At 40.7% G+C, this 16,767-nt stretch overlaps 1 protein-coding gene across 7 annotated transcripts in view; it reads right to left on the bottom strand.

Moving 5' to 3' along the window:
- The window catches only part of CELF2 (CUGBP Elav-like family member 2), a 376,846-nt gene that overhangs the window by 72,959 nt on the left and 287,120 nt on the right, over nt 1-16,767 (bottom strand). For all 7 annotated transcript variants that reach the window (XM_030238355.2, XM_050984875.1, XM_050984882.1 and 4 more), the window contains one exon: nt 4,374-4,422. In XM_030238355.2, the coding sequence (XP_030094215.1) occupies nt 4,374-4,422 (49 nt within the window). The remainder of the gene's footprint in view (nt 1-4,373; nt 4,423-16,767) is intronic.

The following is a 16,767-nucleotide window of genomic DNA, read 5'->3' as shown; positions in this document are numbered from 1 at the left end:
CTAATTTTTTAGCTTTACCCAATTTGCTTCAGTAATGAGCTGTATTAGATTGCTTATGCTAACCCAGGAGGATAAAGAAGTAGAGATTATTTTCTGAATGCTACAAAAGAATTAAACCCTGTAATAATTGTGGGAAATCTCCCTGAAGATTCAACAGAACTTTTATTTTCACTCTTCCAAACCCCCAAAATTCTGAAAGATCAAAATTATAACCCTTTATTATACATTTCTGAGGAGTCCACTCAGATAAAGAGTGCATTTTCTCCCCAGAAGATGCCTTATGTTTTGAGCAACTAGATAAACAGTTAATTATGTATAAATGGTGTGGAGGTTTTGGGGGTTTTTTTGTTTGGTTTTGGATTTTTACTCCCATATAGAAGGGAAAAGGTGAAATCAGACTTTTCATCCCTAGCTGTAAGCCTGTGAAAACCCCTTGCATACAATCTGTCAAAGTCACACCTGAATCCAGAGCTGCCTGCATTAATTATCAACTTTTCTATGTGTTAGTGCTAACATATGGCATCTAATTACTACCTCCAATTTGGCAAAGTTGTGCCACTTAGAATTTTGAAATGATTTTTTAAATTTTTCACTAAGGAAATCAATAAAAAGAAATTATAAGATTACTCAGCTACCCTCCTCCCTACTTTATTTTTTTAAATGGAGAATTTTGTCATTTTCCCTGAAGCAGTGATGCTTTGATCCATTCAAGAGCATACTGTCTGCAGGATATGTGCCTGAAAGTATTGACTGTGTTCAAATCCAGATGCAAGACATTTAAGCATTTGCAAGTTGTAGGATGTTAATGACCACAGACAACTTAGAGTCAAGCAGGTGTTTGTAAATTTTTCAGTATTAGACTGGAGGAACCCTCTCTGTTTGAAAAAGGGAAAATGTCCCTAAAAGGATAAATACTCTGAGTGATGAATCTAGTAATGGTGGAGCCTTCAAAGTTGAAAACATGCTTTTTTGGCAGAAAATTCTCAAACAAAACTTTCTAGACAGGTTAAAACAACCTGCACAAAGGTGATCAGACCACGACACTCTACAAAATTAATCATCTGCAAATCTTCAAGAGATGTTATGTTTTTCAAGAGTAAGAAGCTTTTCAGAATCCCCCTGGGTAGACAAAATAGTTAAATCTGAGGGTAATTCTTGCCCCATCAACTCTAGGTGCTAAAAGCTTGGTGGAAGAGACCAAGATTTGCTTCACCTGCATGAGCAGAGAAATGACTTAGAGACATTGTAGGCAGGGAATGAGCCACTGGAATGGGTTGCCCGGGGGGCTGTGGATGCCCCAGCCCTGGAAGTGTTCATGGTCAGGTTAGATGGGGCCTGAGGAACCTGGTCCTGCTGTGCTGGAGGTGTCCCTTCCATACTCATCTCCCTGTTTCCATGAGGTGATCTTGGCCCTCTGTCAAGGCACAGATTCCTCAGGTGACCCAGACATCTAAGGGCAGGAACAGTGATGGAAAAGGAGGAGCATTTCATCCTGGGAGTCTCTGGCTTGGATGATCATTCAAAGCTTTTTCACAGGGCACTCAATATGGGAGGGGGCATTTAATCACACAGCAAATACTGTTCTTTAAAAACCCCTGTAGACTGAATGAGAGGACCTCTCCTTCCTCCCTATGGAACTTGAACAGGTCTATCAATTCACAAACATGTACAAGCTCAGAAGAATTGTAGAGTGTTCAACTTGTCCTACACGTCTTTCCACAAGAAATTTTTGACCAAGAAAATTTCTTAAACCTCTTTGCAAACAGAGAAACACCACTTTACCCATAAAACCCAGTGGGATCCTCCCATGACTCAGAAATCAAAGAGACTCGACTACTCCTCAAAAGCTCAACCACCATGGATCATGAAAATCAAGATGCCTTGGCATGTCTATTTTCTTTTCCCCTTTGAACTTACCAATCTGGTTGAAGAGGTACAGTTTAGAGTTTGCTGTTGAAGAGGTACAGTTTAGAGTTTGCTGTTGAAGAGGTACAGTTTAGAGTTTGCTGTTGGCATGGATAATATACCTCCTCAGATGGATAGCCTGGAGCATATGGGAAACATGTTCCAAACAAACCTCCACATCTCCCACACTGGTTTTTTTTTTCCTTTCTTGATCTCCAAGCTGCTGGCAAACTGTCACCCACACCGTGAACACCATGCCTACACCCTGCCTTTCTGAGGAGCTGTACCATTATTACCATCATCGTGGTATTAGTTTGCCTTCTGTTTCTCTAGTTGATTTAAAAAAAATAGTTCACCACCCCTTGAATATGCCTATCAAAAGTTCCCACGCCCTTCAGGAATCTAAATTTAGAAAGGTGTTTAATTTGACAGTTGGAACCCCTGAACTGACAATTTGTTTTTTCCCCCAAAATGCAAAGAAAGGCAAGACAAAAAAAAGTTGAAAAAACCCAATCCCTTGTAATTTTTATGCTTGGAATAGATGCCAGAAAATAAGAGAGTATTCCTACAGTGCAAACAGGAGTTTCATGCAGATAACCCTAGACTAACAGCAGCAGCCAGGAGCCAACATACCCTGCTTTCCAAGCAGGCACTACTTGCAGAGAAGGACAGAATTTGCACAATTCCCCACAGTGTTTTTCCAATATGTTCAATCTCCTTTAGAAAGAAACACTTCAGGCAACGAACAAGTAACTCACTGGGAGTCAATTTTGGCCCATTGCCTCTTATTTTTCTAATTTGCCGAGGAAATTGAGGTGAAATTTGTCTTTGAAAGAAGAACCCATAGAGGCCATACTTAGTTCAGAGGGTTCAGGCCAGCGTTCCTGTGCCTAAGGGAAAATTGTGCCCACTGCTAGCAGTAAATCCTAGGGACTGGAGTCTGGATTCCAGCAGCAATGTTCTCCTTGACCACAGTGGGGCCTGAAAAGTTCAGTCCTTCTGCCCATCCAGGTGCCTTGGCCTCTATTCTGAGCACTCAAAGACAGCAAGAAATCACTGCTAAAAATCTTTGGGAAAATGTTCTTCACCCAGAGGCTGGCTGGGCACTGGAACAGGCTCCCCAGAGCAGCGGTCACAGCACCAGACTGACAAAGCTCAAGGAGGATTTCAACAATGCTCTTAAGCACAGGGTGGGATTTTTTGGATTGTCCTGTGCAGGCCAGGAATTAGACTTAGACAGTCCTCATGGATGGATATCTATCCTTTCCAACTCAGAGTATTCAATGATTCTATGATTCCAACCTGAGAGAGAGAGAACACCCCCTCCTGTACAAACGGGTGACGGTTCATATTTTCTGTGCTCACGGCCACTTTTGTTTGGAAAGTTGTCATAATGGGAAACCTAGCATAATGTGAAGTTTTAATTTCCTTCCAAACTTCATAATCCTTGGAGGAGCCTGAAAAAGGGATGCACTACAATTAGCAAAAAAAGAAGCCTCAAAAAAGCCTTGCGGAGAGATTTAGAGCCCAATCATAATTTACATTTGCAGGTATGTAGATCTCTAAGTGCACGGCTTCTGCCCTGATTACTAATTAATGAGGTGCAAAGATGCCTGTTGGAGGAACCAGCTCTGATTATGTGGGCCTTAAGGGAAAATGAAGCTCTTGCAATCTAAGAAGGCAGATGATATCTTTAACATATATTTTAGAAAATTACAGGAACAAATCAAGGGGCAAAATATACACATCTATATTTTTAAAGAATCACATGCTGCCAAGTTGCACTACCATTCGATTATCTTATTTCCCTGAATATATAAACCTGGCATGTTTAATAGATTTACCTTGCCATCTATTTTGCATATCATATACATCCACTTAGGCAGTACCCTAGTATTCCAAATGGATATTACTGTCTTTATAGCATTCATTTTTCAATCGTTTTGAGGAATAAGTATACAGAGAGCTCCAAAGTGGGCTTCCCAGCTCATAATGAAGCACATGATTAAAACCTAAATTTGGCTCACTTTCAGAATGGCATCATTGTGTAAAAAGGTACTTTTGGCAAATGTTTAAGGCCGATGATGTACTTATATAATTTGTTAACACAGGTATGCCCTTTTGTTTCTTTTATTTTAAATTTTCAGCATGCACATTTTATCTCTATCTTATCAATCTCAGGTGCTCCCACAATACCTCACTGTTAGGAGACCCCAAGGGAAGGATGTATGCAGTGAGGTAGGTCATGACATACAGCAGGTACAAGGAAGACCCTTTTTTGAGGACATTTCCTTCCTTCTTTAAAGCAGAATATATAAAAGGGAGTTCAGAGCATCCCAGCATGTCAGGTATAGGAAAACTGCCTATTATTTTCACCACAAAAGGAGTAAAGCAAAAACTCTCACAATGTTGTGCTTACTTTAGTTTAGAGAAAGACACAATTAAGTAAAAATAAATTGAACACATACCATTTGACTTTTCACTATCTGCAGGTTTCATCTGAATAGGATGATGCATCTAAAAACAAAAATGAAAGAGAGTAAGGCAGGTTGGATAGTCATAAAAAATCAAGAGTGATGTTTTTAATGAAGGGCTAAAAAGAGACAATTTAATATTAAACATGTTGAAATTATATAAATTCAGAATAACACTGTACTATAGGCTTATAAGAAAAAAATAAAACGGCAAAGGAGTATTTTTAATGAGGAAGTTTAAAAAAAAATATCATTGGGCCCATAGGACTCATATAAATCTTTAATTTGCTGTATCTAGTTTCAGAAGACCTCTAAAGTTACAGCCCTCATTAGTTTATGGCATGCTTGGTTTCTGTTTTACCAACTTTTTTTTCCTTGAGCTCAACCACTGCCAAAACCAAGATGTAATTTTCAAGTAATTTAAGAACTAGCAAGCATTTAAAATGTACTCAGAGGAGTTGAGTTTGACAAATGAACTTTGCTTGTAATTAAAAAAACTGTGTTCATTCTTTTAGGACTGAGGAAGAAGAGATCTTGATTCCTAAAATAGCTTCCTGTAATTGTTTAGTATCTCATATTTTTGTTTTAGAATCCATTACAACTTCATTCATAAAGCTTCCACCACAACACATAACAATTCTGGCTTCCATAAAAATTCCAAATCCTTTTTCCTTTTCAACCTCTTCCTCCATTCATGTCCCTCTTATGCAAAGGAAACCAAGCCCTGTCTGCAGTGTTGTGTGTTGAACACCCCACCTTGGCACACTCAGGCTGGTGTGTCCTCAGCTTTCTCTACTAAATGATACTGCTCCCACACTGAATTGTTGATAGCTCCAATCAACTTTCTACAAATGGTGTTTTTGTTCTTTCAGGAATAATACCACCACAGCATTTGAGCTCCCTCACCATCAGAGTTTTCTGCAGGACATTGGTGACAGCCAGCCCTGTGGCCACTGTGGTGTGGTCAGGGAAATTTTATTACAGCTTCTCAAAAGCCTCCAGAACTGACCTCACATTGAGATACAATGTGGGAGATGTTTAAGCTTGCAAAAAACGCCCATTTTTATTTTCTTTCTTGGACTCTGCATAGTTACTGGGATTTGACTGCACAAACCTTCCAGCAGCAGCAGGGCCACTGCCTTTCCTCTCCTCAACAATTCCTTACCAATTCAGGTGAACAGGTGAAAAAATGTGTGCTTTTTCTACTTTTGTATCATTTTTCAGTGCAGTGCAGCTGTGTATTGCCTGAAAATGTCAGAGGCAATTCCATTTTCCTAATAAAAGATTGTTATGACAAACTCTGGGAAACAAAAACAGCTGAGCAGGAGAGAACATCCATGCCCTCATATCAAATATGCTTTCAAGGCTGCACAGAAACCCACATCTGCATTGCTTTTGGTGAAGTAACTTAACCACCAGGGAAAAAGTTGCTGGATTCTTCAGAAAACATAAAATATTGCTGTGAATGTTTCTGTTAGATTTATTCAAAGTCCAGAATGCTCCCTGGCCTTGCAAATCCAGGTATTCCCTGTGCTGCTTGCACAATTCCCCAGTGTGTCCTAGGGAAAGGCAATGTCACAAGGAAGATGTAGTTGTCAGGATGCATAAATTTTCTTCAGTTTTAACAATTCTGCTCTCTTTAAATCATTTGTTTCCTAAATGGAACTTTAATAGCCCAGGCACTTGCCTGCTACCACTCTTACTAGATCAGTTTTACAGAAAAAAGGGAACTTCTATTGTTCTCTGTCTTCTTTAGTGCTTAAGGTTTTTCCTGACATCAACAATACACTGGGCACTGCAGGAGACTTAAAATTTGTGGGAATATGAGGCAGCATGTCCACTCAGCAAACAAAAACAGAAAGAAGAAAAAAGGTGTAACTTGCTCCACAAGGCCATTGCAGGTTACTGAGGTTTCTGAGGAGCAGTGGAGTGGTGAGAAAATAGAGGAAAGAAAGGCAAGTATTGAAAATTCAGGAATATGCAGGATATAAGACAAAAACCCAGCCCAGTTTCAGGCCTTTTGTAGACAGAGAATCAATCAAGTGCTCTTTACAGATGTGTTTATGTGCCCCTAAAAGGAGATATTTTGAATAAAGGCTATTCTAACAACATAAAAACCCTCTCACTTTTTAAACTTCCCAAACCAGAGAGGCCAACTTTAGACCAAATTCACGTGAACAAGTTATTTTTGCAGCCCATGGTCACAACACAAAGATCAGTGTTACCTGACAGGCACATTTACTGCATTTCCAAAGTCATCCTCTTCAGTCACACATCATTACCCCAAGTTCATTAACTCAATAATCTGGTGCATTCACAAACCAAAAGGCAAGATTTAACATGATGCTTCAAATAGGTTTTGACTTGATTTCAAAAGTTCCTGCTAAAAACTCATGGTCCTCTTCACACCATCAGGATGAATTTGGGAGTGATGCCATTGTGTTTAAAATGATATTGGTGCAAAACCAATAAAAGATCCAGCTGAGGCCCGGAGAGTTTAAAGTGCAGAACACCCCCAGAAAAAATGGATGTGATACACAAACCTGGCTTCAGCAAAGAGGAAAGTGGAAAAATACCTTACTGACAGTTTCCTAACATGAGAGGGCTCATGTTGAAGCTTGTTTAACCCTGACCATCACCAATTGATACGTTAACAACCTTTAACACTAGATTCAATAAAACATGCCATTTATAACCTGAAATGGGTTTTACAGAGTCACTGGTTCGCATCTCATTATTAAACTCATTGCTGACCTCTAGAGACAACTGCCGTGACAATACATATTATAAGCTCTCTACCCATAAAATATTTAAAGGTAGGTGTAAAAAAGAAAAGAAAAGAATGACTCTCAGAGAAGTGTGTAGTGAATAAGAAAATTAAAGGAGCAGAGGCAAAAGTGAAATAGGTACTATCCTTTCACTCTACAATGAGCAAAAGACAAAATAATCTGTATGTTTTGTATCTCCCTTGTCTAACTGAAGGCTATAAAATAATAAAATAGCTGTGCTTTCCCAGGCCCTCCAAAAGATTAGTGATGATATAAAACTGTTTCAAATTAGATGCCACTCACTAGAATCATGTCATCTACAGAAATGAAGGATTTCCCGTCTTATCAGGAAGTTGTTATTATAACTATACATCACTTATGGATCTCAAGGTAAGTGATTTCTCAGTATGTCATGTTGTCACACAGAACAACAGGAAACATTTCCTTCTTTTCTTGGAGAAAGCTTTGCTTATGAAAATACAGTATTTATGAATGCACACTTACAATTAATAAAGAGGCAAGAACAAGAAAAATAACCTCAGCAAGAAATTTATTACCTTGAACATCATCCTGTGCTCAGCACACACAGTAAAAGGGAACAACACAGCTCCCAGGCAAGTTCTTTCTGAGCATGGGCAGCTTCCCCTGGCAAGCACTGTGCATGGGGATATCAAACCCAGGCTGGAGTATGGGCTGTGAGGAGCAACCTCTCCTCATCAATATTACAGAGAGTTCCACTGAACACACTTGTGCAGCAAGCAGGGCATGATCCGCCCTTCCTACAGGCGCTCTGTGTCCATCCCAAACACACCATGCCACTGTTTTACAGCTGAGAGCAGGCAAAGGCCTGTTGCCCAAGGTTGCCAGTGCCTTGTGGCAGTGCTGGCAGCAAAGTGGGGGCTTCACTCCTGCTTGTGCTGTCACAGAGGCCACCCAAATCCCCGGCCAGGAACGTCACTGCCTCTCCTTGGGTGCATCCCAAGCAGGGGTGCTTAGGCAGTCCACAGGAATCAAAAAGGCAAAGAAACAGTTGTCAGACATGCAACCCTGAAAATCCCCCTGAACTTAATGAGAATCTGGCTGCTGGCTATGTCCAGGGCAGCAGCAGAACCATGCCAAGGCCCAGAATTACAATGGAATAGTTACATCTTTTTTTCCCCCTCTTTTTCCTGAGTACGTCTTGCTGTATGTAAACATAATGTCATTAGAGAAAAAAAACCACAGCAAAGCATCCCAATGCATCTCAAAGGCATGCCACCTCTCCAGCTTTAGAGCCTCAAAGTCATCTTTTCAACAAAAATAGCAGTACCTATTTACATTCTTGTCAAAGCCATGTGACATCTGCATGGGAGAAAACAAGCCGGCTAAGAGTCTATTTCTGGCAAAAATATTGCAAGGAAATTAGATTAACCTGGGTGGAATTCTATCTGGGAATTTGGAGTCTGTCGTGGTGATTAAGTCATCATTTCTGTCAGATTACTCTAATCGGCTGTCAAATACGATTCCACAACCCCATCTGTAACTTGGCATCCTCGTTATTCAGTCGATGTTACCTTCTGTATACAAAACAAACACCAAACAAGGAGGTGTGTGCAGTCTAGCATTTAGCAGAGTCATTAGCTGTGATTACTATTGTGTGGTTGCACGTTGCACCAGGCGATCAGCTCCTGGTTTGTTTTGTTTAGTCAGGGGATGCTTCAAATCAGGTGCAATCTTAAGCCTGAGGTGTCAGGGGTGAATGGGTAAGAACTGTCTCCAGGCATGGGTGAGCATGGCATTGGCACACTCCAAGTTACCACTGCATCAACAGCAACTCCTTAAATCACATTTCAGAGTTGTCAATATATTTGCTGGAAAGGCTTTTGGACACCTGCTTTCCATCAATTTTCTGAAGAGAAATGGGCATTGGGATATTCTGGGTAGGCTAAAGACTTCCTGTGAGCAGCAATTTCTGCGAGTGAAGCAAGGTTTGTAGGAGGAGGCAGTTGGCACTGGAAATGGTCTGTATTGGCTGCTCTAAGATGTTACACATCAGTATGACAGTCTTACACAGGACTTTGGTGATTAAAAGCAGGAGATGCCTTTCAGTGAAGATGAAGGAGCTGATGGGCTCATTTTGCTGCAGCTGTGTTGAGTCTGTGAAATTTGGATATCCTCAGCATCTCTGAAATTCTGGCCACCTAGACTGAAAAATCTTTTTTTTTTTTTTTTTATGGTCCATTGCAAAAGCACCTTCATACATGATTACTACATCTGTTAGGAGCTTTCATTGTCCATTCCTGACACTGTGGATGTGCATGCCTTGCTCCTGTTATTTTTCATGCCTTGAGGAAGGAAAACCTCTTGGCAAGAAAGGACTCTGAATGCGCATCAGACCTGCCTGCACCTTCATCCAGCTCAGCATGGCAGTCAAAGACACCTCCTGAAAGTCCTCTAAAGTTAAGCAGAATGTGACTTTTCACCAGCAGAGTTGAGGGATAGTGCGTCGAGAATGTTACCTATGACTCCTCACTCCTTACCACCCCTGAATTCATCCTTCTTCAATCCTTTAAAGCCACCAGCAGCCTTCTAGAGTTGTTAGCCCTTTTCAGACCTGACCCCTTCCTCCCTTCCCTGTCATCTGCCCTGGATAGAAGTTTCTAGCCATGACCCAACTCAGTTTGTCCCTTACCTGTTACCCTCACAGACCACATCACAGAGAAACACCATGCAAAATGGAGCTAAACCTCCCCCCAGGCAAAGGGTAAATTTGAAGAACTCAGGTTACTTGGGTAACAACCAAACCAAACAAAAAGCAATAGGATTAAACGATGACAGCCTGCATATATCTTGTCATTTCTAGCACTTTGGGACTTTCTTCTTGCTAGCATTAATCACTGTTGAAGCCAAATGGGACTTCTTTCATATTTTCTACATCTCAGAACTGTAAAATGTCAAGAGAGAATGTGGGATAGAGAAGAAGAGACATTAGACCTTAATTAAACCCTAATTTTCTTTTTGGGTGAAGGATTATAAATTCTGAGACTTTGGGAATCAACAGGAAAACCGAAGAGGAAGGAAATATTAAAAGGAGCAGCAGAGCTCAGAAGAAAAGCACCTAAAGAGGTACCAGCCTGGAAACCAGTGGGAAAAAATTATATTCTTTGCCTAACTCTGGTCTGGAAATTAATTCAAAGCTTTCTCTAAACTTCTGATCCAATTAGTGAGTGCAGTTTAATTAGACCAGTAGTCCAAGGAAAAAACAAGACCAACCAGGTTTCTGAGAACCCCTACGGAGTCTGGAAGTCAGGAGGGAATGTATTGACCTACCAGATTGGGGGAAGAAAAGAAAACACTCCATAAGTACCAGAGAATTAAATTATTTTCATTGTCTTTAAAGACCATTGTTTTTCTGGACTACTATGTGTAGATACCTCTATATCCCCCGCCCCACCCCTCATTTCACCTTTTAGCTTCCCAGTTTTTCCATAGGATCTTTCAGAGGAGCTCTTGAACACTCATTTCTCACATCATTTCATTGCCAGCTGGTTTTGCTTTTTTAAACCCTTGTGACTCACAAGTAATATGAGTTTCCCAGAAGTGAAGGAGGTGTATTTTCCTATCGAAAAGAACTGTTTAGAATGACTCCTCTAGGGTCAAACTAACTTGAATTACGCAGTCAATATCTGGCTAGCGCTTTGGGAACTTCTCTGGGAACTGGGGATAATCTCCAAGGCCAAATAAATACTAGTGAATAAAAGAGGCAATGGACTGCTCTCTGGATCTTAATATAAGTAGTGTGGCACAGCTTGAATTTGCACAGCTATATTCCTCCTTTCACTCAAAACAGGATATCCCATACTGTCCAGTGGGAACAGTGTGTAGCCCATGTTATTCCCCCAAAATATGCCCACACACCAGGCAGGGAAGTGCTAACCAGGACCATGCTACTGCTGGCTTCACCAGCACAGGCAGAGCTTTGGATTCCCAGTATTGGCTGAAATAATTTACCTTTGCTTATTCACAGATAAAAGGGAGAAAAATGTGCATTTATCACTTAGATTCTCACAAATAAATGTAAAGCAGTTGCTGTAACTGCCTGAGAAATGGCATAGCTAGAAGATTGCTTGCTGTTATCCTTTCATAAATCCCAATTTAAAGGATTTAAGCTGTGTAAGGTATTCATACAATTTTAGTAGTATAAGAATGTGATCTGTTACTTGGCCTCCTAGATTACTGTTAGACATACATACATGCTTTTTTTGGAGAGAGGGAGAGAGGGAGAGGGAGGGAAGGAAGGAGGAAGAGAAAGAAGCAAGAGAAAATGAATATTGCTGGTGGGTGCCAAATATAGTTCATGCGGTAATGCATAACATCATTATTTTCTATTTAGAGCACAGAAACAAGCACATAGCTTGCTTAAAACAAGTTGTTTTACCGGAGAACACTAAAACCACTGAAATTCAATGGCTTTTGGAAGCTTTCCAACTCAGTTATTTGCAATCCACCACACTCTGTGGTTTAAATTCAAGTTAAATTAAACCTTAGTTAGGGAGACTAAAAACAATGCTGTGCTTTAAAATAATAACAAAATACTACTACTACTACTACTATTATTATTATTATTATTATTATTATTGTTGTTGTTGTTGTTGTTGTTGTTGTTGTTGTGTGTTGTTGTTATAAATAATTCTTCATCTACTGATCCCTTCCACAGTCACCCTCACATCCTGCTGTTCCTCCCACACATTTACTAATTAGGCTGTAATACTCAGTCTCTTTTAAATGTTGTATCCTCATACAGAAATTAAAAAGTTGGATATCTTAGAAGTGACCACTTCTTGTGTACAAATAGCTATTGTTGCTCTTTTACCAGTTCTCCTCCATTTATTTAATTCCTTAATTTCTTACCTCCCACACTAATGGCAACAACTCCAGGGCACAGGCAAGCCAAATGAAGTGGAGATAAAGAAGGGGAGGTATGGCCAAAAATTGTCTCTTCAAAATCACATGGAAAGCAAAGTTATTAACTATCTTTTCTTCAAACAAATGAGCCTTTACAGAACCTATTCAATTCTAAAAATAGACATTAAGTGGGATTCTATAACTTGTTTGGAATAATGCCTTGGGGATATTTTGCATCATCCATGCTTAAAAAGCAAACCCATTAGACATCTGAGTAAAACATCAGATATTATTTTAACAGCAAGAGCCATCCATCTCATCGGCAGCAGCAATCACTGCTGTTGACATTTTGCCAATTGAAGTTTGCGTGTCAACGGGGTGGGGCGATAACTGAAGTCTCCCTGTGACATTAATTGCCTGGGTTTTACCTGCCCTCCAAGGTGATTGCAAGGGGCAAAAACCGCTGCCCAGGTTTGTGAGCGGGAAACGGAGCGCGGCGAGGCGGCGCCTTGGCCAGCGCCACGCAGGGAAGCTCGGCATGGCCTGGAAGGAGGATCCAGGAGGAGGGAGCCGAGCTGTCCGCACTGCACCAGAGCCCGAGCTCCTCACGCTCCAATTGATTCCTCTCCCAACACCCCTGCCAGGTACTCACTGCTGCTGTCTCTCTGCAGCAGAAAGAAGGAAGGTGGGAAAAAAGCAGAGAGGCTCCATGTGATGCACCTGGAGTTATTCCAGGATTGAAGCCAAGTCTATCAAGCCAAAATCTTGTCATTTTATCACCAGGTGTAGGTAAGACATTATTTAGCACGTGTACTCCACACAAGCAGGGTTATTTTTACAATATTACTCCCTGGCTACCCTATTTGAGAGGTGACATAAGAACCTGAAGCAGTGATCCAGGGCTGCTGGAGGAACCAAATGCCATCCAAGCTGTTGTGGCTTTGGGATGTCAGCTAATAACTACTGCAGCCCCGTTGTGCATTGGGTGGATTTGGCCAGCATGACCTAAGATGGCAGGACTCAATTCCCAGCATGACACAAGCCTTCCAGTCACTGTCCCACTGGACATGACTCAAGTGTTCTGAAGATGTACTTTCTTCCATCTCCCCAGTTGGGCGTTTGTTTCCAGAAGTCAACAGGAGGTTGAGACTTTAAAGAGAGTACTTTTCCTTCAAATCTAAGAACAAATCCTCCTCCCATATTAGCATTTGGAAAGCAGGCCAGAGCAAAGCCAAAACATGCTACCTATTAAGTCATCTTCTACATAAAGTCTTCCCATGGGAATGACAGAGGTCCCTCAACCATCTTAAAAGGGGAAGGCAGCAAAGCAGAGACATTCTTTCTTGAGTGGTCTGCAAAGGCAGATTTCACTTTTTTCCCAGATTCCCCATTTAGGGAGCACAGACTCCTGAGAGCATATTTGGGGAATTTTGGCATTCTCAGAATCTGTGAAAGCTAGAGAAGAATTCCCCATTTTATAAAAGACCTTTCCTGCTGCCAAATGAAAATATTCAAGTAGCTCAGTCTGCGGTCACCATTTTAGGGTGCTAATGCTCAAGGAAACCCCTCCCTTTCTACATAAATCCCTATGATTCCACATCAGCTTCTAGGATAATTTTTAGAAATTTTTTAAGAAAACAAAGCAATCATCTACCCTGTCCTTCTTTTTCCCTAAAACCCCAGTCCCAACCTAAAATAAAATAACTTTTCTTTCAGGCTACCAATGACTGTGAAGAAATTTAATTTAAATCATAGGTTTTCATGCAAAACACAAGCTCGTTTCTGAGAGAGGCCAAAGTGACCAGGATATAAAATGCTTGTTTTGCAGGAGTTTTATTTAAAGACTTACTCTGTTCTGTGCTTGTTTGTTGTCCTCTGTGAACTATGCTCTGGGAAAACACCATGTGATTAAGCTCATCAATATCCTCTACCTTTGCCAAGCTGGAATTCAGGAGATAACCCTTTAAAAGGAATGACTAGCGACAGCAACATTTCAGAAAGGCAAGAAAGCATAGTCAGGGGATCCTCTGTTTCTTTCACAGTGTTATCTCATCTACACTTATCTTCTTAATTTTTTACTTTCACTCAATAAGAGTGAAACCAGCCTCAGCCACTCCCCCAGTTTCACATCACAGATATTTCTGTTCATTTGCTAAGTGGATCTTCTGCCTGACTCTTTCTGCAGTATGGAAGGTCACCTTGATTCAACAACGCTCTTGGGCTCCTCTTCTGACAGAAACCAGAGTCTATTATTTTGTACAGAACTCGAATTCTAGGCTATGGGATTTTTTTTTTTTTTAATGTAAATCTTTTTTAAAGTTCTGTTGGAAAGCTCTCCTATTTGCATTACAATGTACCAGCCAGAACATCTTATAGCTAAAAAGTGTGATTGAGGTAAGTCTAAAATAAGCCCCAAAAGCTTCAAAATTATAAAATCTATTGAAATTCTACCTTTTAAATTAGAGCAAAGGGTACAATATATAGAAAAAGTTGGCCCTGATGATGTGGGGCCGCTGCTGTTTTTACTTTTCACTTAGCAAAGGTACAGAGAAGTTCTGAGTCCAGAATACATGTCTTGATTCACAATTCCCTCCTCCCCAGAAGGCAGACAGGCAGTCAAATTCCTCTCCGTTACCAAACACAGACCAATCCAGATTTCTTCAAAGGTCAGATGTGAGCCCCAAACTACTTGTCAACATGCATGCCTCTAAATATTGCAGGGAATAGCCAAAGCATTCAGGTAGAAAAGAGGTTTTGAATTAAGATGTCAAAAATCTCCTGACTGAGATCAGCTGGGGTAAGTAGTACAGTTTTATTGTTGAACCAGAGGAGCCATAATATTTTATGCCAAATGAGGATATGGCTCATAAATTCTATTTAAGCTCTCCATGAGCTGAAGTTACAGGAATTTTCCACGACTATCCAGTGTCAGCATCCAGACTCTCAGTGTTATGCCAATAGTCTGCCCTGGCAAAATAATCTGGCTGTGGAGAGAGAATGAAAAAGATATCTCGATATTCCATCCATCTATGAAAACAGAACAATACTGCCACAAGTCTCCAGCCACACAAACACACACTGTCCACACAAAAATATGAATGTCTGGTTGTGTATACATACAGTTACAAACACCAGTAAGAGTCACATTGAGCAACCATGTTATTTTTAACCACCCTTCGTATGAACTCATTCTCTTCAACTTTTTAGCATCTCTGTAGCTAATGTACTCTGCCAGTGCTTTCTTTGGGGTAAGGAAAGTGGTTTGTATTCAAACTAAACAAGCACTATATATTTATAATGCTAACCTTCAGGAATTCTAATGCATTTGAATATTTCTGTCAATAGGCGTTTTGGAAAGCAAAACAAAAAATAAATGGACATTAGCAGAAACATATATTTTTGAAGAATGAGCCCAGTTCCAGCTGGCTGCAGTGTTTGGACCAAGCTGTGATTAAGATTTCATTAGTAAAAGGGACAGTGCTAGGAAGAGTAAAGCCAAAATCAACCTGCCTCCACCCATCTGCAAAGCTCCAAACCAGCATCTGATCCCAAGCACGAACCTTAATGCCTGTGTCCAGAGACTGGGCCCCTTGATTCTTTTGAAAAATAGCAACAATGCTTCATTTAGTGTCTCTAAGCATCAGTATGCAAAAACTTGTCTTCTTTTACTTATTCTTTACTGCTACTGTACTCAATTAGAAATTTTCTCAGTCTATGCCCCGTGAGTAACATCTTTATGTGCAACTCACCTAAAGGTCAAGGAAATCTCTTTGCAGGGATGGCTTCAGGTGGAACAGCTGGAGGCCACAGAGAACTACCAGGAAGGTCCTCTGATAAAACCAACTGAGCTAAAAACTCTTACATCTTTCATCCTACCTGCTCCAAAGCTAGCATTTAGAACTACTGGGAAGTCTTGAACTCCTGGTTTCTTGGCATATGCTACTTTTTCTGAGAGAGGCTAATGCAGCCTGAGGGCTGTTGCAGTGTCAGTGGAGCTATAGCAGAGGGCAAGGAAAGCACAGGGAAGAAGGAATGGGTGCAGAAAAGAAATTTTCCCCATGTCACACCCTCTATTTTTGGCTCTCATGTCAACAGGGAGGAAGACAAGTAGCAGACAATGAGGGCTGTCAGCTATCAGGCCACTTCTAAACTGGGATAAATCCATGTCATTCTTTGCAAAATGACCAGGGTCACAAGAGGCAAGGGACACGTCTGCCTGAGCAACCCCCAGAGCCCTCCAGACACAAGGGTATAAGCACAGCACTTAGAATGACGGTAGCTCTTAGCAGGATCTTTCTTTTTGGTTAATCATATATTTTTGTACAAATAGGAGGATTCTATATTTACCCAGCATAGCAATTTCTTTCACTTCTTAGCAGTCAGAGAAATGAGAGATGAAAAAATCCAGCAGCTCATCTCGAATGACTTACTGCCAATACAGGATTACTGCCTACCCCATATTTTCTAAGACTTTCCTACCCCAAACACCCGTAAGGACTGGGATTTAACTTTGTATCCTTTAGAAGATTATTCTAATTGAGCTGGGTTTTTTTTTGTGATACTCGATCTAAGCTTTATTTCACCTCTTAAGATGGTAAATTCTTGGTTCTGTGTACAAGCAAAAATAATTCCTATTTGTCACTGGCATTTGGGCAGTACTTGGCCCTGGAGGAAATAAAAACACCATCTTCATGGATGCTGCTATAGATGCTGGGTGAGGTGCTCCCACAACAGCA

This window comes from Serinus canaria, chromosome 1A, assembly GCF_022539315.1.
Source record: "Serinus canaria isolate serCan28SL12 chromosome 1A, serCan2020, whole genome shotgun sequence".
In the NCBI taxonomy this organism is placed as follows: Eukaryota; Metazoa; Chordata; class Aves; order Passeriformes; family Fringillidae; genus Serinus; species Serinus canaria.
The sequence above is the reverse complement of the archived record's forward strand: the minus strand, read 5'-3'. Positions and strand labels throughout refer to the sequence as shown.